Genomic DNA, 23,478 nt, shown 5'->3' with positions numbered 1-23,478 from the left:
TAAGAAAATAAATTCGAAACTAAAGAAAAGCACACCTTTTCCAATGCAGCAGTGCTCACGTGATACTTAGTTGTTAAAACTTTGACTTATTTTGTCATTTAAAGACTAACAAGCCTGTATTTGTGGAGGCAGAGAAGGCTGGGTGGGGGTGGCTGGTTAGCCAATAAACAGCACTGGTTAAAGTGGGTCAGTGTATACAGTTTGAATTTTACAGCTGCTCACTGCTCGGCACACAGAGGGCCATTTGCTTTCAATTCCAGCATGGTAGTGACAAAGGTCTTTGGAAACTTTGACAGCAATTGAGTAAAGAGGCATGGCTGCCAGGAGGCAGGATAAGGCGTCTGTTGGTGACATGGTGACCAAATGCTTGAATTTGGACAAAGGATCCTAATTAATGGGGTGACTGATCGTTAAGAACTCATTTTTCCCCCCTCAATTTTCTATAAACAACGTTTGCTCTCATATCTCATTCAGCCATCAGGGTGGTGTCACTTAAAGCATGTTTCAATGCTAACCCACAGGCTAATACATGTTGCGCCTTTCGAAGATGCCAGCTGGACTCCAGGTCTCCATGATAGCTCCTTTTTGGAGAGAGCAATACTCAAAACTCGCTACTAACGAAAAGGAGGTTGAGAACTTTTGATGGGACATTACTCCCTCTTTGGATACAACGCTGACAGACTGGTGGACTAAAGACAGATTTGCAAGACTGGCAAAGCTTGGCATGCCAGTATTTCTGAACACCAGCAACATCAGTGTCTCTTGAGAGTGTGTTTTCTGTTTTTCACGGATATGGAGACGTTCTGAATTTCAAGAGAAGTTTGCAGAAAATTGGACGCTCGGACTCAGAAATATTTTTGTGATTAGTTCTTGTTGCAGAAAATCCACATTTAGTGGTTTGAGCCTCGCTTTATACGACAATATGAGATTATTTTTATGCGTCTGCTGTTGTTGATGGTAAACAATATGTACGCCACCTTATGGTTTCGTAAATATACACTACTGTCAATTATGTGCAGTATTAACGCATATTAATCAATTTATCCCTTTTATAATATAAAATAGGCTGCAGCACGAGACACGGAACTCACGTAGACTAATGTAGACTCACATAGACTCACGTAGGCTGACGTAGGCCCTTGCTTTTGTGGCAAGCGGACGAGACAGCATTGTGTTAGACAGTCACTTTGATTGGCTGTGTTGTGTGCATCCAAAGTTAGGTACAAACTCTGGCAAAGACAAGTTTACTGACACATTTCAATAAAAGTGACATTATTTTAACTAACCAGGTTAATACAATGTGCAACGGACAACCATTGAAGAAGAGAGGTGCCCCAGTATGTACAAATTTGATGTTCATTGGTTATTGGGCATTATACCAGGGACTGTAAGTGTTACTGTAGCTCTTTTTCCATATCCAGTGTATTAATGTCAATCATATTAAGACAGACTTTCAGCTAAGCTGCAAATAAGGGCTTTGTATAAGCAGGAAACCAAACAGCTAATCTTAAATAATCTAGTTTTGGTTTGTAACATTTTTACGGCTTAGTGTAATATTTTAGTTCAGGTCTTTTTCAGAGGAATGAACACACACTCACATATATTTGCATAATTAGGGGAATCGCTGAGTGTGTGACAGGTGGGGAAGTTGCAGCTGTTTGTCAGGAGCCTCAGCTCCATGTCAGTGCTTTTAGGTTGATTGAAAGTTAGTTGCAGTCAGCATTTCCAACATAATGGCCGCCTTTATTTGGCTTAAGTACGTCTCTTTGGAAACCAATGGGTGACAGCACTGAGACTACGTCCATATTTTATATAGAATATGGTCCCATTATTGGCTTTTAAGGCTGTTTGTTTGCAATAAGTGTTTGTGCATGCCTCTGTTGCAGTGCGATCAAATTGAATCGACCAGTCAACTCTAATTCAAAGTCTATCAGGTTTTTCCAAGTTTCAAGAATAGATGTGGAGTCAAACAGAAATGATTATGGGGAACTCTACCATTCTTCGGGATATCTGGAGGAATACCTTCTAGTTTCTGGCCTCAATACTGACTTTGATCCCAAGCCATGTGAGACTTCCATCTACATTTTTGCGTCCAGTCTAATGGGCCTCAGGGTTGTCAACAGAAGCAGCAGTACAAGCTTTCTGTATTTTGATGTATTTGTTTTGTTGCAGCTCTTTTAGTAAAATGAAAGCTGAATTTGTCTTACAGTGTTAGTCACCTTGATGTAGAACCGATTATGTTGTCTCATGTTCAACGCAAAAATAAAGAGCCAACTGGATCAACCAAATGCTTGTCGTCCCCAGCAACAGGCGGTGAGCCACCGACCACAAAGCCTCCGGCTCAGAGCGGCATCACCGCGACACCAAACAGCAGAGATGTACATAAAGAGATTGGACATATTGACGTGGATGCACCGAGATGCACTCAGACACACAAACACACCCAGTGTGGACATGATGCAGGCCCTTCAGTGTGGGAGAAGCCAGTGTTCTTAATCCAGCCTCAGCAGGGTATTAAATCTACTTTATGTTAGTGTGCAACCGGACGGTTTGCTGGCTTAGACAGAAGCTTAGAAAGCAGAGAGAGGAGGGTCCATCCTCTCTGTCACTGCTGTGAGACCCGTCATGTTTACATCCTCCAGGTGCTGAACATGAGCCTCCTTCTATTGATTTGGTCTGTTTCTTTATTAAAGGAGTTTAACACGCCTATTCATGTATACATAGAGAGCTTCAGGCAGAGTGGCCTTGTGTTGTCTCAAGGCTTTCCAATTGATTTCCAACATCATCAGGTCATTTCTCCCGATCAGATTGTTTTATTTCACTCAAAAAAAGCTCACGCACTAGATCCACTTTGGCCGCTAGTGTTGTTAACCCTTGGTTGAACCTTAGACTAAGATCAACCATTGTATGCCAACAGCCAAGGGTAAAAAGCAGCTAGACATGGGTGACCTTAGTGTACGTTTTGACATGTCAAATCACTACATTGGTGTAGATTTAAACGGTTCTTAATTTAAATGTAAGGAGGTCCAAGATATGCACAGACTAGAAAGTATTTTAATTGTCTAAGAGTACAGCTTGAAATTCAGAAAAGTTGGGACGCTGTGAAAAATGTTGATTATAACAGCATTTTTTGAAAAATATATGCTCATTTTAACTTTATTACTAGCAACTTATTTCACCAAATTTGTGAAAGGGTCAACAAAACACTAAAAAAGTTGTCAAATGCTAAAAAAGAACACCTGGAAGAACATCTCCCAGCTAATTAGGTTAATTTGCAACAGGTTAGTCACACATCTCAGAGAGGCAGAGTCTCTCAGAAATAAGATGGTAAAAGGTTCATCACTCTGTGAGAGACTGCATGACCAAATGGTTAAAACATTTCAGAATAATGTTCATCAGTGTGAATTTGCTAGGAATTAGGGGATTTCATCGTCTACAGTACATAATATATTTGAAGGATTCAGAGATCCGGAGAAATCTGTACAAAAGGGACAAGGCTGAAAACCAATAATTAATGGCTGTGATATTCAGGGCTCTCAGTTGGCAGTTACTTTGAAAGCAGGTAAAACCCTGGAGTTGAAGTCACTGCATGGACTGAAAATAACTTCCAAATTCAATTGTCTGTGAAAATAGTTCATCGCTACATCCACAAATCAAGTCAAAATTGTGCCATCCATGGTGACATCTCTTGGCCCGAACCTTTGGTCTGATGAATTCTATGTTATAAACATTTTAAACAGCATCCCAGCGGTTTTGGAATCGGTGTTGTAATTTCTAAATTTTCTTTAGAACTACTACATTTCTACAAGATGGATAGCGATTGAAGAAGTACTCCTCATCTTTCCTTTAATTTCCTAGCGGAATGGTTGGCGGTTCAATCTCAGGTTCAGTTGTCCACATGTCGAAATGTCCTAGGGCAAGACACTGACCCCCAAACTGCCCCTGGTGGCTGTGTCAGCGGTGTGTGAATGCGATTAGTTAATACTGATGGGCACTTTAAAAGCAGCCTCTGCCATCAGGGAAAGAGAAAGGGTTAAATACAGTCCATTTACCGTTTACCATTGCACTGCAACAGAGTTAGCAGCATCTGTAAATGAAACAAACCCTCTCATTGCTACATGCACACACATCCTATACATAGGGATGGATGTAAAATAATGCATCCACTAGAGGGCGCTCGAGCAAACCAGTCTCACACGATACTTTACCATCCAACAGGCTTTCGGTTCTTGTCCGATCTCTGCCGACAGTTCTGTTGTAGTTCTCTGTCCCTGTGCCTCCCCCCCCCCCCCCGAGTATGTTTTGTTATGTTTTGCTGTTGGCTTAACTGCTCAACACTGCCCCCATGAGTCCTGGAGGTACAGCTCCGTTTGTATCAATATGCAAATTGGACATAAAGCATGAATTAGTCTCAAGGTAACAAAAAAAACTTTACTTTTTTCAGTTGATTATTCACTAATGAAAACAAACATGAATACTTCTTTACCTCTGCATTTTTGTCTAATATTAAAATTGAGCTATGAATGTTATAGCTGATTTTAACCATTATAGTACTGGGATTCATCCATTAAAAGACACAATATTTTAGATTAAAGTTTTTTAGGGAAGTGTAGTAGAGTAGAAGTATAAAGTTACACCTATTAGAAAGTTCTACAGTATTTGTACTCAATTAAACCCACTAAGCATGAAGCAAAAACAGTAAGTGACAGACTAGTCTGGGAACAACAGCTCTGACATTTAACATTTCATTTCTGTAAAGTAAACAGAAAGCATACTAACAAGGTGTTATTACAGAGGACGTGGATGTTTTCCACTATCCCTGTAAAAACACATTAGCTTTAACTGTGTGCTGTCAGTCATTACATAAGGCTGCGTGGTTAGTGTCATTATTTTTTTTACACAATCCGAACCTTAATTATTCTGCAAGCTAAAGCCTAAAGGATGACTCATCGCTTTAATAACAACCCATAGTGTGCTTTACTACCATGACAACTATCATTTTGTCAGTGTAGGGCTTTCATGCAAATGGTGATTGTCATATCTTCCCAACCATTTAATCACCTGAGTGTACAGAGTTTCTGCTTTCAATTTTCTCAACCCTGTTAACAAACTCTCCTTTTACATCATTACTCTCATGGCTAATTATGATTGAACAGACTGCAGCACTATGTTTTCCCCTCTTTTTTCAAACCTGACCTCCATCTGGCTGTAATCTGACACCAACCGTACCTCCCAGTCACCTGTAACCTGCCAGGAAGTGGATTTCAAGGGATATTGCTTGAAAGCTGAACAGACCAGAAGGGCAGTTGCAGGTTAGATAAATGATAACATGCATGAAGGAACATTGCAGCTCTTGTTTCATATGCAGGTGCAGTTAGAAAAATTAGAATGTCGTGAAAAAGTCCATTATTTACATAATTGAACCCAAAAACGTAGAATATCATATATTCTTATACTTGTGTAAGTGAAATATGATGATTACAGCTTACAGCTTATGAAATTAAGACATCCAATATTTAATTTGATCAATAAAAAAATGATTTAAAATACAGAAATATTAAACGTATGAAATGTGGCCTGGCATGGAGGCGATCAGCCAGTGGCACTGCTGAGGTGTTGCAAAAACCCAGGTTGCTGATCCCGGTCTTCAGCTGGTCTTTATTTTTTGGGGGTCAGGTGTTTTTCACCGTCCTCTTGACCTTATTCTTCCTCTTCTCTTTGAGGTTCAGGTCAGGTGAACTGGCTGGCTACCTCAGCGCAATAATATCATGGTCAGAAAACATTTTGTGAAAGTTTGGCGCTGTGGGCAGGTGATAAGTCATGCTGGAAAAGGAAATCAGTGTATCCAAAAATCTCCTGCTGGTACATGTCTGTGTTGACTTAAGGCTTGATCCAAAATCACATTTCTTACTGTTTTATTATCCAATATAAAATAGGAAAATGCTCGAAATGTTTTAGTTGAGAATTAATTGCATCTTCATCTCTTAAATAACCGGAGGAAAATATTTACCTTCTTCACAATATTGAAATGTTTTGAGCTGAGCCATAGCAATTAATTTGCTAACTCTGGACCTGAGAATTGAAGCCTATGATTTAGTGTCAAAAGCTGCAGTTCCTCAAGTGTCCACTTGAGGCTGGGTCCGGAAGTTCCGTAAACCACATACACAACCATTCAAAGAAGCTGATCTTTACAGCAGAAATAAACATGTTTACAGCCTGGTACAAATAACTTTAATAATAATAATAGCTCATTTCTCTTTCAGCACACACTGTACGGGGGTGATTTTTTTAAAAATAGGAACCCGTTTAGAAGAAATTGAGATTACAATAATTTCCATAATGAGGCAGAGCTGACTTGATTGACAGGCGGGGATACTGCAGTTGTTGGCGAGGACCGCCTCTTCACCTCACACTATCCTCCTGTACTGCTGCACCTGCTTCTTTAACATGTTGTCTGTTAAAAACAAGGCCAAACTCACACGAATCACCACCTCAGCTTCTAAAATAATCGGTCTCCCCACACCAAACCTCACAGACTTAAACCACAGGGCCATTATACGCATCACAACCTCAATAGAACAGGACATCACACATCCACTAAACACCTACCTCATCCCACTCCCCTCAGGACGCAGGTACAGAGCACTGAGGTGCAGAAGGGCTCGCCTCGGCAAGAGCTTGATCCCTGCTGTTATAGCAAGCCTGAACAAAAGGCCTCGCTGAATTACACAACTCTGTCTGAGTGTTGATGTCTTGGTGGACAGTTTGTTGAGCCAACAGTGTATGTTCTATGTTTGTCTATGTCTGTGGAAATGCAGAAAGGTGCTGTGGAAAAGAATTTGCCCAAGGGGACAATAAAGTCTAAAGTCTAAAGTCTAAGTCTAAAGTCTAAAGGTTGAGTTCAACATTTCCAATATGGCTCCCGTTGACAATAGGCTTCAAAACAGCACTTCAGGAACAGATGGGTGATGTCACGGATACTACGTTCATTTATTATACAGTCTATGTTAGCAATATGCTACAATGGCACTTTACACTGCACATTGCAGACTTTACTGAATGCAATGGAAATTGTTGCAGGAAGACTGTTTAATTATGGCCAAGCTGTCGTCTTTGATGACATGTTTTTTTTCTATATATATTCTTGTTGAAATTCTTGTACTGTACACCTTTTTGTTTGCTGCTGTAACTCCATGAATTTCCCTGTTGTGGGATGAATAAAGGAGTATCTTATCTTATCCTAACTTTTATTTCCCTCTGAGAGACCCAAAAGACTGACTGTGAGACTTGTATTCTGGATTTTAAAGGTGACATATCATGCTTTTTTCATCAATAGAAGAACCCTCTTCTTCAGCCCTCCTCAGAACACTCTGTTTTCTCTCTGACCACGCCCCCCCAGGAAGTGGATGTGCCCTCGGCTCTCCAGCACGTTGATCTAATGTTTACATGTTGGCTGAATATACACGGCTGCTCAGAGATAGCGTTACTTCAACCCTTTGAATCTGATACAGAATCTGATCCTGATGGAGAGGCGCCTGCAGCAGGACCTTTCTGAAGGATTGGTCACAGATTTAGTGTTTCTTGTTGTTTTATTTATCAGTATGTCGACGTGTGTCTTGGTACACAGCTACCAACATGTAGCTATGTGGCTATGCTAACTAGCGCTAGCACTTATCCATGATAAATAAAAATCATCCACTAGATCTTCAAATCTGCAGACGTGGGGAGTAAAACCGACCTTTGTGTTTATTAAGACAGCCTACAACTAGCATGCCTCCCTCCTAAGCTCCTTGTTAGCACACATGTGCAGGGAATGAAAAACGGAGGAGGGATTCAGTATTAGTTTATACAGTCTATGGGCTGAACAAGCTCCGAGCTCTGACTCCGTGACAGACCGGATATTGTTGTTACGTAACAAAAACACGGAAGTCTGAAACGGCTCGTTTCACACACATTTACAGAAAGGTGTAGAAATCAAAACAGGGGCAGAATGGATTTTTTTCATTCTCAGGGGGTTTGTAGACATGCCAGGGACACATATTTCAGGTAGAGAACCATTAAAAAGTCCATTTTGCATGATATGTCACCTTTAAGTATACAATCATAAAAATTATCGGCACACATGATTCCATATTATCAAAGACCAAAACCATATTTTCCTCTTCATTATTTAAAGTATCTTCCATAGATGTGATATTACACATAGAAGAGGTAAACAGAATAAAACACACCTGAGAAAGCCTTACCTGTTCTGAACTGTTTTGGTTTTGTAACAAAGAGGCAGAGGAGCACTGGTTTCCATAGGAGACAGAGTCCACTTCAGCAGGCAGGGATCGACCCTCAGCTTTAATTCCTTAATGGCCGGTTTGACCCTCAGGCCTCGTCTCTTCTCTGCTGCTCAAATTGTTTTTAAATGGCTTCACTTTGCGAAGCTCCTGGCTCCTCTGATTGCATTAGTGTCGGCCCAACCAGCACAGAGGCTTTTGTCCCAGGCCACATTAGTGTTAATTCATTGTGTGTGTATGCATGGCCATATGTGTCTCACCATATGTAAGTGTCTGACACGTGTATCTGCCTGTAGCATTGACTAAAATGTTTAAATAACCCAGGGTGTGACTTCAGCAGCTCTGTGTGTGTTAGTGCCAGACTGTGTGTGTGTGTTTGTAGATGTGTGAGTGTGTGTTTGTGTGTGTTTGTAGATGTGTTTGTGTTAGTGTGTGTGTGTTTGTACGCATCCTTCTGGGACTGATTCGAACATTCAGCAAGGCTTTCTGCAACTCTTGAGATCACCCAAATTGTTCCTTGCAAGCAGGTGTTTGTTGTGTCCTTGTGCATCTTACAGTGAAACACATTATTCCCACTCGGCTGCACGCATCTGTTTAAGAAGTTGGAATAAATTAGCATTTAGCTGCAACAGCCGTTGAACAAACTTTTGCAGCGGACTGTGGTTTGTTTGAGATCTGATGCTGCAAACCCGAACCATTTCCAAACCACTGACGAGACCGTGGCACTGTGCCTGTTCTGGAAACAAACTCTTCATTGACGCTGGCAGCCATATTGTTGCTGTTGTTGTGTGTTTCTCTGTAGGAAGTAAACAAGGGGTGAAGTGAGCCAGAAAATCTAGATTTCCATTTTTTTGAATTGTCACAAACCTCAAATCCATCAATGAAAACAATTTAGCACAAATGTTACAGCAATCCATCCATTAGATGTCAGGTTGTTTCAGATAGACACTAAATAACAAATACCTTTTCATAGTATGGGAGTGATCAGAAAAGAGTCAAATTTCCCCTCTCCTCTCCTCTCCTCTCCTCTCCTCTCCTCTCCTCTCCTCTCCTCTCCTCTCCTCTCCTCTCCTCTCCTCTCCTCTCCTCTCCTCGTGCAATTAGGCCATCTTCTCCTCCGTCCTCAGGCCTCTGATTATTCAGAGCAACAGATGCCCTTCATCCCATTTCCTGCCTTCTGTTATCCCCATCCATGCTCACATGCCTTATTTTACAACATTCACACTCCCCGGCTTGATCTCTGTGAGAAAACATTTCTCCTTTACACCGGTAAAACCCATCGTTCATCCGTTTGATCCCCTGCTCTGTGGTGCTTTGGTTTTACATCTCTCTCTCTCTCCACTTTTCCTCTTTCTTTCTTCTCGACCCTTCTTACTCATCATTCTTTCCCCTCTTCCTCCCCTCCCTCTTGTTTTTCTCTCCCATATCCCATTTTCCTCACTTCATCTGCTCAGTGTCAGCCCCACTGACCGGCTGTTATGTAACAGTCAGGTGATGTGTTGGCCTGTGGAAGGGCCTTAAAGGCCTCCCATCCTCACAGATACTGCTTCTCCCTGCCTGTAACTGCTACACTAATCTATGTGTTTGTGTGTGTGTGTGTGTGTGTGTGTGTGTGTGTGTGTGTGTGTGTGTGTGTGTGTGTGTGTGTGTGTGTGTGTGTGTGTGTGTGTGTGTGTGTGTGTGTGAGTAAATTTGCCCATAAGTGAAAATTTCTAGCATTCAAAAGCACCAAATCTTGTTTCAATTTGTAATCCTGTTAGAAAATAAGCTGCCAGTTTGCCCCCATAACTTACTAGAACTTCATTCAGTAACCAGCTTAGTTGAGAAACCATCATGTTCAGGCCATTTCAAAAGATCTAGATTATCTTTGTAAACTGTACGGCTGTGAAAGAATCAGAGTTGTGTCATTGAAATTGGATTTGTCTGTCAAATATGAAACCATGTCTTCAGTTCAGGCTCCTCAAACTCGTCTCAAACATTTGTATTACCCGAAAGAATCACATCTATCTTTTCCCCACAAACAACATCCATTAAAACAAAGCGGCAACCTCTGGTTTCAAAATATGAATCCAATACGGAAGTGTTAGAAACTGCAGTTTATTGAGTGTCCACTTGAGGCTGGCTGCAGAAAGAACGGAAACCACATACACACTTATTCAAAAAAGACGATCTTTACAGCAGAAATAAACATATTTACAGCCTGGTTCAAAAAACAACTTCAGTCTGAATTGCTCATTTCTCTATCGGCACCATAGACTGTATAAAAAATGAGCATAGTATCCATGATGTCACCGATCTGTTTCTGAAGCGCTGTTTTGAAGCCATTCGTCGGCGCCATTCTCTCTCAAAATCCTTCGCTGACCATGATATTATTGCACTTAGTTAGCAAGCTAGTTCACCTGACTTGGACCCCAAAGAGAAGAGATGACTGACTTGACAGTATTCCCGCCTGCCAATCAAGTCAGTCATCTCCTTAAATGGGCAAAACTTGTTAATTGAATATCTTCTGAACCTTTGTAGAACGTGACTGTTCTGAAGATATTAAGATTACGAGTTTGCCCATTTAAGGACATGACTGACTTGACTGACAGGCGGGAACACTGTAGCTGTTAGCTTGGAGGCTCGAACCCCGCCTCTTTACCTCACACTAGCTGGACAGAAGTTAGGTTAAGTTCAGCATTTCCAATATGGCTGCCGCTGACGATTGGCTTTAAAACAGTGCTTCAGAAACAGATGGGTGACGTCACGGATGCTACGTCCATTTATTATAGAGTCTATGAGTTAGACGAAGTGTAAGGCTCCTTTATGAACTACATTAAACATGGATACAGACAGACCCTTCGTTCATTTCGTCCATATTTCTGCAAGCTTGCGAATACAGACCAAATGTTTTATAAGTTTACTGAACTCACACAGGTAGTTCTCACACACTTTTTTTGTGTATGCTGCGAAACAATCAAGCAGCAACCTCGGGTCTCAAAATATGAAGCCCATGTGGAAGTGCTAAAATCAGCAGTTCATTGAGCGTCCACTAGAGGCTGGCTGCAGAAACACCTGAAACCACATACACACCAATTCAAAGAAGACAATCTTTACAGCCATAATAAACATGTTCTCTCTCAGCACACACTCTACGTGGGTACATTTTTTCTGAACTTGTTATTTTTGAAGATATTAAACTCACAAGTTTTGCCTAAATAAGGACATGGCTGATTTGATTGACAGGCGGGCACCACGTAGTTGTCAGCAAAAGGCTAAAGACCCGCCTCTTTACCTCACACATGCTCAGACGAAGTTAGGTTGCATTCAGCATTTCCAATTTTGTCACCCGCTGCTAATCGGCTTCAAAACAACGCTGCAGAAACAGATAGTTGACGTCCATTGATTATACAGTCTATGGTTAAAACATGTCCAGTCAACTTATTTGACTGTGTATCCTATCACCTTTGTCATAAACTGTATCATTCACAAATACATATGAATTAAACACTTCATATCTCTAACATCTGTCCAACCTGGGGCTGTTAAATTCACGCCTTAGCTTTTGAGGTCTTCATTTTATAACAACAGACTTATGGAGAGTTATGAAACCAGTTCAGAGCAGTGATAGCAAACACAGATAGGCTCTAACGCCTCTCTTCTTTATTCTACCTCTAATGATGGCAAAGAACCTGACTCGTTCGCTGCAGAAGAAAAGTTCTGTTATCATGTTTTAGTAAGAGTGGAGCAGCATAAGGGGACCATATGGTGAATCTGCCCCAGACAATCTACTTTCCACCTACAGTATACTCTCCTTCTTTTATTCTAACACCAAAGTCTCAGAATAATGTGAAGAAGAAGATCTGGCTCTCGGCATTAAGTCCTCTGTAAAAGGCGGTGAACTCGCTGCCAGAAATGCTCATGTTGGAACAGTGTGAATGCCTACATGAATTTCTAACTGAAGTAATTATTGACACTTACTGTATTCCCACTGGGCCTCCCACATATTGCCTGCAGGCACACGACAATGGTGCATTGTTTTCATGAGTCATGAGCACATTCCCTCTTTGATTATGCAGCATTCAGACGGATTGTGTACATCTTCAGCACAGTATTTCTTGTCTATCAGAATAATGTTGTTGAGTACCTTTCACTGAATGTGCTCATGTTTTTTTATTTCAAACAACAGTCCTACTTTATGGGACCGGAGCGCCCATAAATTAAAAGGCTTCAGTATTTTGCACATCAAAAGGAAGTGTCCAGGTTTTAATAAATCATTTTTATTATAACAAAAAAGGATCATGAGCACACATTGTAAATTGCAAATGAACTTCGAGGTGTTAAGAAGCTGAGATTCTTGTTTTGTTCTGCAGCAGTGACTAAATATTATGACAGGCACCTCCGGTAACTGATCCACATTTGCATTGTTCAAACAAATCTACCAACAGTTTCTGCTCATTATAACTCCTGTTTAAGTCCTCAGGTTCCGCACGGGGAAACAGCACTTTGTTCATGTTTGACAGGATGTATTTCATTTGTAATTAGTCTGACTAAACATGTTGTCTTTGTATATTCTCTCTAGGTGCTGATATTCGCTGAAGATGAGCAGTGGGGGAGGAAACACCCCAGACACCCCCAGAGGGGGAGAGTCTCTGAAGAGGAAGGACTGTCAGTCAGACATCCTGGGGCCGAGGTGAGGACTTTAAATCCCCATCCAGGGTCTCAGTACCAAAGCACCAAGACATAACTCTTGTTAGATAAACATAGTCCTCCGGCTGGGACCACAGTGCCTCAGCACAGTGTTATAACTTCTAAGTTTAACTCCAGCAGGTCGTTCTAACACACTTTTTGTGTGTAATGCTATGAAAAAATCAAGTAGAAATTTCCTGTCTCAAAATATGAATCCCGGAAGTGCTAAAAACTGCAGTTTATTGAGCGTCCACTTGAGGCTGGCTGCAGAAACACCAAAAGCATATACACACCAAAAAGATGATATTTACAGCAGAAATAAACATGTTTACAGCTTGGTTCAAAACATACTTTAGATCTGAGGAGCTAATTTCTCTATCAACACACACTGTATAGGGATGATTTTTTTCTTAACATGGGCATGGCTGACTTGATTGACAGGCGGGCACCATGTAGCTGTTAAAGAAAAGGCTAAAGGCCCGCCTCTTTACCTCACACTAGCTCAACAGAAGTTAGGTTGAGTTCAGCATTTCCAATATGGCTCCCGCCGATAATCAGCTGCAAAACAACGCCTCAGAAACAGATGGGTGACGTCACGGATACTATGCCCAATTATTACACAGTCTATAGAAAAAATTAAGCATTGCGGTAGTTCAGGCAGGCCACAAGGTCAAGCTGGGCTCACAGTGCATCAGCTGCTCTTAACACCAGCCCTGATTACATCTTTTATGCCGTGTCTGGTTTTATATATTATCAATGATGCCCACTGTTCTGTAGCCCAGTGTGTCTTTGCTGCTGCTCTCCCTGCCTTGGCTTCAAAGAAATAGGATAAGAAATAGTGTGCTTTCCCCCACCTCAGGCTTTGGCATTTTACATAGTCAGATGGAAGGGCAGGGAGATCCCAGAACAGAGTCATACCACCAAATATAACTTATTGCATGCAAATAATTAATCATTTTGACGAGAGTGGTTTGAACGAAGTTTGTATTAATGCATGTAAACAGAAACATGAGGTTGTAGTTGAGGTGGAATGTTTTAATGATGTGTTAATCCCTCATTTTGGTGGACATTTGTTAAATAGAGAGGCTTTGTCATAGCCCTTGCTATGCAATAAGCTGTGTTCCCACAAGCACAACATCTGTATAACACCTGACCAACACGAATCCACAAATATCCTTAATTTCTGACTTATGTTTATACTTTTTTGTGTAAATGGGAAATATTATAATTATATTTTTGTGAATAAGTAAACAAAATGTTCCTTTACTCAGTGTCAGAGAGAAAAACTGTCCAGAGAGAGAGAAAGAAGGGGGAGGGGGTTGTTTGTAATGAGACGAGGCCCTCGCAGGTCGATGAAAAAAAATGCTATCGCAGCATTTTTACAGCCGACAGTTTATACGGGGGCTTACAAGTCGTTGTTCTTTCGGTGTCCAAGAGGATATATGAAGGTTGGAGTGACGGTGAACTGAGTTGCAGTGCACTGAGGTTGAAGTAAGGACACAGGGATGTTGTAGTTCAGGTTGCGAACTTGCTGTTGGAGGGAGGATGTCTGTGTTTCATAAAAGGAAAATAATCACTGTGAGGAAGGAGGTCAGTCAAACAAAAAACAGCATTTTCAGCATTTAATGTGTCATATTGCTCTCAATTATCCATACATGCATGACCATGTGGTTTCCTATACTCTCGGAGCCAGCCTCAAGGCTTCAATTCTCGCGGTCTGAGGTTGCCACTTGCCAAATACCAACTATTTTGAAACATGTTGCTGGCATCAAATTTAAAATGAGCATGTATCTTTCATAAATAAATGTGATTTTTCAGTGTCAACATTACATTTTTCTTTTTTTTGCATGTTTTTCCATTTGTTTTAAATCATCTGCAAACCATCAAACTCTGTTTTTATCAACATTTTACTCAGCATCCCATTCTTTTTTTTAATTGTGGTTGGATAAGCCTAAAAAAAAAAGCAATTTTTCAAAAAGCGGCCTTGAAATCTGTCATATTGGGCCAAAACGATCCCAAAATAAAGCCCTGGGAAATATTTGAGGGATTGAAAAGTGGTTCGAATAAGATAAAGGATGTAAGTTTTTGAAAATGTAAATTCACATATGAAATGGTGAACCATCTTCATTTTGTCTGCCAGCCCAAAGAGGAGCACAGAGAGGAGGAACCGGGAGCAGGAGAACAAGTACATTGAAGAGCTGGCTGAGCTGATCTTCGCCAACATCAACGACATGGACGACCTCAACGTCAAGCCCGACAAATGTGCCATCCTCAAAGAGACGGTGAAGCAGATCAGGCAGATCAAGGAGCAGGGTGAGGATCCACTTCGACACTTTATTCCCCCTCTCTATCTCTTTTTTCTCCTTCTTTTATCTGCCTGTCTTTTTCTTCTCTCTTATTTGTGTGCCTGAGGTCAGCCGGTCGGTGTTCGAGTATTTCATAAAGCGCTGTTTGTGTCCGAAAACAACAGCTGAATAAGCACACGCATGCACACACGGATAATACACGGTCACACAGCTGTTGTCCAGCCTCAGTATTTAACTCATGACACATAATGTATAAAAACAAAGGCTATACAAAGGTCACATTATGAGGGAATAAGGCTGTAAAAATCAAACCGGCTGTAACATTTAATCAACATAGATTAATAAAAAGTAAATGAAGTGAAGCAAAAATGTAATAAAAAACACTCAAACACAAAAACAGAGACTCATCAGATAATATTCTGCCTCCTTGTTTGTGTGTTTATGTGTTTATGACTTAAAGTAGCCCGGTGAGTGTTTTTCCCACAGAAGTCCTATTTAATTGTACGGTAAGGTAACAGATAGAGGATGTGTGTGTGCTTCAGTTACCTTCAAATCATCTAACATTAATGGAGTCTATAGGATGTGTGTGTATGTGTGTGTAATTGTGTGTGTGTTGAGCTTTCTTGAGAATGCTGCAAAGTGTAAGCTCTATTGCATAAATCATATTACAGAGTCTTACTCAAGCTGTCAGGGAAAACTGACCAAGAGGATTACAAAGTGAAATTATACGGAAAAGACCTTTAAGACTGCATGAAAAAACTTTCTTTTTACAAGTTTTTTGTTCTTTTTCTGACTCAGAGATGATTAAGATAAGGAAAAAACTTAATTAACTAGTTCTTTTCCTTTCAACACTGCACATGGACAGGGAGCAGATATCAGATCCGCTCCCTCTATAACTTAATTTGTAACCTTTTTGTGGTTTGTAAACAGCTTAAACTTCCTCCTCTGTCTTATAGCCCCGTCTCACATCACCAACTTCGCCATTCTTCTGTCGCTTCGCCATTTCGTTAGTTTATGTTTGTGACTTTTGCGTGTCCACAGCACTCCTAGTTGTCATGAGTCGACGTTACTGACTGACTGACACATCATAGAAGGCTGAAAGAAAAATCAAACTTGCTAGACTTTCTGTCCAGAGGTTGAGATGCGTCCCAGATGTGGCCTTGATTGTCGCTCTTTAAAAAACACTTCTTGAGATAAAACAATCAATTTTCAAATTTCCTTCTACTGCCATAACATAACCTGTAGTCTGAACTCAGCACACAGTATATCTCTCTCTCTCTCTCTCTCTCTCTCTCTCTCTCTCTCTCTCTCTCTCTCTCTCTCTCTCTCTCTCTCTCTCTCTCTCTCTCTCTCTTTACACTCCCATGTGGAGCGGAGAACACAAGAGCCGTGGACACACCATAGACTGTATAATAGCGGACGTAGTATCTGTGATGTCACTCATCTGTTTCTGAAGCGCTGTTTTGAGGCCATTCGTCGGCTGGAGCCATATTGCTGCTGTCACACAATTGTGAGGGCTTTGAAACTCCTGGCCAACAGCTACAGTGTTCCCGCCTGTCAACCAAGTCAGCTGTGCCTCTCATTGGAAGACTCGTAATCTCACTATCTTTGAAATTACCGCATAAGAAAAAATTCACCCCCTTACAGTGTGTAACGATAGAGAAATTAGCTATCCAGGCTACACATGTTTTTTTGTACCAGGCTGTAAACATGTTTATTTCTGCTGTAAAGATTGGCTTCTTTGAATTGGTGTGCCTCAAGCGGACACACATGGAACTGCAGTTTTTAACACTTCCGCATTGGACTCATATTTTTAGACCGGAGGTTGCCGCTTTGAATCCATTCAAATCTGCAGATAGTCTTTCACTTGTTGCTTTAGTGTACTTGCAGACCTTTCACTGATTACATTCATTGGCTTATCTTTAGCTTACCCTGAGCTACTTCTACTACTCCAGGTTGCCTCTTGACACACACCAGTTTTCACTTTCTAACTTCTAAAGGATGTGCGTTGATCGTCAGTCAGCCGCTCCGTCCTGTTGATGATTTCAACATAACCGGCGGAGTGGAAGAAGAAGTTGGCAGTGATGTCAGTGGGCATGCTTGTTTGGTGCGTCACTTTGGGGGAGGGGCTTAGCAGAGTGATACGAAGCAGTGGATGGAAGGCAAAAGGTGTTTCTATTGATATCTTCATGTTGCTTAGTGCCACTTTAAAAATGAAGTTGTGTTTTTTTATTTTATATCTTGGATTGTTTGATATTGAGCTTTACCGGAGCATGAGCGTGGCTTCTGCTTCATCTTATGCCTTCGTCTTTTAAGCTTTTTTGTTGTTTTCATTTGTCAAGTCTGCAAATCGGAGGTGAAAATGATCTGATATTGGATGCAGGCAGCTTTGTTTTAATGCAAAATGACACGACTGCGCTTTTGAACGGCACTTTTCATTTTTTTTAAAGTCTCAGAATGCTTAGTAGACAAGTCAAAAGTAATCTTTACTTTGTGTCAAACAGCAGCAAAATATCAGTGAAGGACTTAGAGTTTAAGCTAACACGTTAAACTACCTAAATTATTAAAACAATCCCGTTAACTCTACAAAACCTTTTTTAGTAGGAGTGTTATCTCTTCTCGTCAAATTCTTCCACTGTTCGAGCTCCAGAGAGACTTTTTGTATTGATTTCAGGAACAGGCAAACTGTAGCTCTAACACCCTCTAACCTACATGTCAGCGGCTCCAGAGTCCACACAGTGACGGGGTTTAAGGGCTGATGACTCCGTACAGCTCTGGTCCCACAACAGGAATGTCAGCTATGTGGCCTAATGGGGCCATGGGAGGCTTAACAGTCAGTGGTACAGCCTGGGAGGAGAGTGAGAACTGGCCTCTAATGTGACAATAAATTTGGGTAATGTAGCGCACATCAGTGCAGCGGTACCTGCTCTCTGTGAAAGTCCAGGCTCTCAGAACACGGTGCATAGAGACGTCGACGAAGACGTGGACTCGTGTAGAAGAAGTAGCTCAGGGTAAGCAAAGGATAAGCCAATGAATGTAATCAGTGAAAGGTCTGCAAGTACACTAAAGCACCAAGTGTGTGTGTGTGTGTGTGTGTGTGTGTGCACGTATGTGTGTGTGTTTGCTCAAGGGCGACATCATCACAAAAACAACACTGTCAGTGTTTTCTGGGAAAAGAAAATAACCACTAAGAGGCAGAGTGAAATGATAACAGCTTCATTCTGTCTAAATGTTTTTCCTTGAAAACGGACACACCATGGAGTAAACATACAGTCGCTTGTTTTATTAGATTACAGCTCTCTTTTTGATTTGGAGGATTTAACATTTTACATGCCCACTCTCATCATTAGGAAGTTGTGCTTTCACTACAGTTTAACAATCCTTCAACTCACCAAGTGGAAAAACTTTCTGCAGATTTGAATGGATTGCAAGCGGCAACCTCCAGTCTCAAAATATTAGTCCAATGCGGAAGTGCTAAAAACTGCAGTTCATCGAGGATCCACCTGAGGCTGGCTCTGGAAGTACAGGAAACCACATACACACCAATTCAAAAAAGGTGATCTGTACAGCAGAAATAAACATGTTTACAGCCTGGTACAAAAGTATAGTAGAGTGTAGTCTGGATAGCTCATTTCTCTATCAGCACACACTGTACTGTACTGGGGTCATAAGGCAGCAGTTTTGAAGATATTTAGATTACGAGTCTTCCAAAGAGAGGCACAGCTGACTTGATTGACAGGCGGGAACACTGAGGCTATTGGCTAGGAGGCTCAAAGCCCGCCTCTTTACGTCAGAATCGCTCGACAGCAGCAATGTGGCTCCAGCTGACGATTGGCCTCAAAACAGCGCTTCAGAAACAGATTGGTGACGTCACAGATACTCAACCATTATTCATACAGTCTATGATGGACACCTCTGATTTAATTCCCCACAGTTCCTGGCTTTCAAAATGTATCATAAGTTCAGGACACTGCCAATCAAGAACAAGAATATATTGAAAATGTAATAACAGAAAGTCATGCAGAACTGAGAAAACTTTCAACCCCATACGACGCAGAATTGTAAGTAGCAACTGTAAAGGTATTGAAAATACTCTTCATTAATCTTGTGAAGAGCTGGCTGCATGGGTGAAAGGTGAATTCAATCAAAAATGTAAACTGTCCTTCAAAACACTAATAAATAATTGATAAATAATAAATAATTCTGATAAATTCGTTTCAACCATAATTGAACAGCCGGTGCAAACAGCCATTCCACTTATTATGTATGTGCAAAGGCTTCCACAATCTGAATTATGCAAGCTTTGAACAAGAATGGCAGAGGAAGCTAGTTGCTGATCATCCTGGTCTTCAAACATCCTCCAGCGTTGGTCAGGCTGTGCATCTTTTATGTTGTGTTCAAACCAGACATGAATACAATTATTTGCTCGCATAAATCATGCTTTTTTGAATGTCGGAATAATCTGTGTATAACGACTTGCTTCATTTGCTTGTCAAAGTGTGTGTACGTAATTTTATTTGCATCTGGTGTGAATCGTAGACTGTATAAATAAAGGACGTAGTATCCGTGACGTCATCCATCTGTTTCTGAAGCGCTGTTTGGAAGCCAATCATCGGCGGGAGCCATATTGAAATGCTGAGCTCAACCTAACTTCTGCGGACATCTACAATGAAGCAACCAAACAATTTAAGACCTTCCATTATCATCATCAACAATTAACATCACCACAATAATGACCAAAGTACCAAGTGCTGGGTCACTCAAGAGCTGAACACAGATTCCCAGATTAGGTCACTTAAGAGCTGAACACAGATTCCCAGATTAGAGCAGGACAGTGAGAGTCAATTGTAGATGGAAGACATGATCTGCCACTGGGGACAACAGTGGAGAACAGTCTAGCTAAGTGCATAGTGCTTCCTAAAGAGCTGGGTCTTTAGCTGTCTTTTGAAAGTAGAGAGGGACTCTGCAGATCAAATGGAGTTGGTCAATTCATTCCACCATTTAGGGGCAACAGAAGAGAAGAGTCGAGCTAGTGATTTTGAGGCCTTGTGTGCTGGAAGCACTAGGCGCTTTTCAGAGGCTGAGCGTAGCGGGCGAGAAGGGCAGTAGACCTGGATGAGGGGTTCCAGGTAAACTGGAGCGGTTTTGGTTGCTGCTTTGTTAACAGCTACAGTGTTCCCACCTGTCTATCAAGTCAGCTGTGCATCTTATAATGGAAAACTTGTTCTCTTAATATCTTCGAAATTGCAGTGTTATGAAAAAATTTGTCCCCCGCACAGTGTGTGCTGATTGAGAAATTAGCTTTCAAGACTACACTTGTTTTTTGTACCAGGCTGTAAACATGTTTATTTCTGCTGTAAAGATCGTCTTTTTTGAATTGGTGTGTATGTGGTTTACGGTGTTTCTGCAGCCAGTCTCAAGTGGACGCTTAATGAACTACAGTTTTTAGCACTTCCACATGGGCTTCATATTTTGAAACTGGAGGTTGCCGCTTGGTCTGAATACGACTTAAGGCTCATTATGCTCTACATTAGCTACAGACGGAGCCTTTGTTCAATTCGGCAATTTTTTTGCACATTTTCTGCAAGCTTTGGGATATGAACCAAATGTTGCAGTAACACCTGAAATCATGGGTGCAGTGTTGGGAAATGAAGCCAGTAGTTCAAACTGTATAAAACAGGAATTCTCCGTCCACATTGTGAAGTATTTAATGGCCTCATAGACCACCACCATCCATCTTCTTTCTTAACAAATACATTAATAATATCTCCACCATGTTTGTTGTTGTCACAAACTCTTCACTCTTCTTCTCTCTTTTTTTTGTTTGGTATAACTTTTGACTTTGATGGACTTCCTCTAATGGATGTATTGCTTGACATTCATATCAACGCAAAGGACACATGGAAGTATGAGGGCTGATTACACTGTTTAAAACATAGGAGCACGAATGAGCCCTGAGGGTTAGAGTGTTGGAGGGGATAGACTTTGATGTTTTATAGTCTGATACTTAAAAATGTTGCTTAAAAGTTGACCCCATGCTTAAGTAATAGAAATGTAATCATATTTAATATTCTTCTCCTAGTTTTTAAATATATATTACTCGTGGATTCACCTTCAATGGAGGACAGAGATTGATAGAGGTTTTCTATGTGCCCTCCTTTTTCTAGTTGAAGTTATTTCTCCTCATAGAAAGAAGACGTATGTACTGCCAATGAAAAGTTTGCTAACTGTAAAATCTGGGTCAGCTTTTTATGCTTTAACCCTCTCCTCTCATGTCCTCTCTTTGACAGAGAAAGCTCCAGTGGCTGACGCTGAGGAGGTGCAGAAGGCCGACGTCTCCTCCACAGGACCGGGTGTCATTGATAAAGACGCGCTGGGTCCCATGATGCTGGAGGTGGGTCCAGTCAAACTTTAGTTTTCCACTGTTATCTCACTGTGAAGAGTCTAAGGGTCGGAGTGATAGCGCATAGTGCTACCTCTGTTGTGTGGCCTGTGGTTGACCTAGTGTACGGGACACAGCTTCATTTGGAAATGTGTCAGGGCTAGGGCTGTCACAATACCAGAGTGTTAAACTTAGATTTGATAATAGTAAAATCAAACAATCTTGATACCTGTTTCATTACCATGGCAAGAAAAATTAGGTTCTGTGCAGCCATAACTGGGTTTCTTACAACAATGCAGGTCCAGAATGAGTAATTGAGCAAAGACCAACATTTAGGCGTTTTTCAACCGGAGGAACTTTACCCCAGAACTACGTGCGTTTTGACTGGTGGACTCAGGGTCTAAATTTAGTTCAGGGGTAGATAATCTCCCCCCCTAAAAAGCCCCTTCTGGGGGGGTAGTACTTTTCAAAGGTCCCAGGACTTTCGAGGGGCAGGGCCTGCAATTCTGAACGTGTCTGATTGGTAGATAACCACTGTGTTTTTATTCCGCCCGCCGTCCACAATAACATCACACACATCTGTGATTCACTTGATTTCTCTTTCTTTCATTTGTTCAATCTTTTTTGCTTGTGTGTGTACTTTTCAAAAAGTCTCTTTCATGCTAACAGGCTAACTGTTATGTTGCTCATTATAATACCTGCCTGTCCGTCTGCTTCTATGGTGTCATCTGTCATGAACAATCTACCCAGAACTTCAGCCCGCAGTCGAAACACAGACAACAATGGGGGCACAGGAACCTTTTAGTTCAGAGTAAAGTAGTTCTGGGGGCTAAAAGACCCTGGAACTCTTGGCCGAAATGCACCTATTTGACATACTGATGTTTCACCGCTTTGTTTTCGTTAGCAATGCTCTCTTTCTTTACGTTATCCCTATGAAACTCCAACACAGCTGTTCTATCTCTCTCTCTCACAGTAGCTTGGGTTAAATTATTACTACTTTTATATTCTATCAAATGTAAACATAACACAGATTGTACTGTTTCAAAGCATGTGAAATTAAGAAATGTACAAGTATCCATGATTTTTCTGCAGTATAAGAGCAATTTTAGGAAGTATTTGTTCAGATTTTGCACCAAAGCAGTGCAATCATGGCGAAAATGAAAGCTCAGCTCAGCCTTCATGTGTGTTACAGCAGAGCTGGTGGAGCGTCTCTGACTTTAAATGGCGTTGCACTCCGCAGTGACACAGATTGAGATAAGAATTCCTCTGGTTAGCGGCAGTGCCGTCACAAGCTGACCTGTGTGTGTGTGTGTGTGTGTGTGTGTGTTCGGTGTGTGTGTGTGTGTGTGTGTTTGTGTGTTTGTGTTTGTGTGTTAGTATGGTCTGTGTGTGCACGTATGTGGTGCACGGAACCCAATGAGGTATAAATACCTTTACTTAAAAGCCAGATTAGCAAAGACAGGGAGGAGCTTGACCACAGACACACATGCACACACACTCACCCACACATGCAACACACACACACACATACACACACACATACACACACATACACACATAGGATATATATAGCTTCCACCAGGAGAGGTGAACCTATAGAGCTGAAGTGAAATTCTAACCTTTTTATTCTATATGATCTTTTTCTCAGCTATTGTCACCTGTGTTAGACAGACGAGCAGGTACACATGGCAGGTAGACTTCCGTTTAGTAAGAGGAGGCTTGTGCAGACATGAAGGACAAATCCCAGTCTGTACATGTGTGTGGAAAAATGCTGAGCAGACAGAAATGAACGAATGGAAACACACACACATGCACATGCAAGCACGCATACACATCG

At 41.3% G+C, this 23,478-nt stretch overlaps 1 protein-coding gene across 2 annotated transcripts in view; it reads left to right on the top strand.

The window, feature by feature from the left end:
- The window catches only part of LOC117827302 (nuclear receptor coactivator 2-like), an 83,774-nt gene that overhangs the window by 31,416 nt on the left and 28,880 nt on the right, over positions 1-23,478 (top strand). For both annotated transcript variants that reach the window (XM_034703842.1, XM_034703841.1), the window contains 3 exons: positions 12,847-12,957; positions 15,094-15,266; positions 21,550-21,653. In XM_034703842.1, coding sequence (XP_034559733.1) covers positions 12,866-12,957; positions 15,094-15,266; positions 21,550-21,653 — 369 coding nt within the window. In that variant the 5' untranslated portion in view covers positions 12,847-12,865. The remainder of the gene's footprint in view (positions 1-12,846; positions 12,958-15,093; positions 15,267-21,549; positions 21,654-23,478) is intronic.

This window comes from Notolabrus celidotus, chromosome 15 (genome assembly GCF_009762535.1).
Source record: "Notolabrus celidotus isolate fNotCel1 chromosome 15, fNotCel1.pri, whole genome shotgun sequence".
Classification (NCBI taxonomy): domain Eukaryota; kingdom Metazoa; phylum Chordata; class Actinopteri; order Labriformes; family Labridae; genus Notolabrus; species Notolabrus celidotus.
The sequence above is the reverse complement of the archived record's forward strand: the minus strand, read 5'-3'. Positions and strand labels throughout refer to the sequence as shown.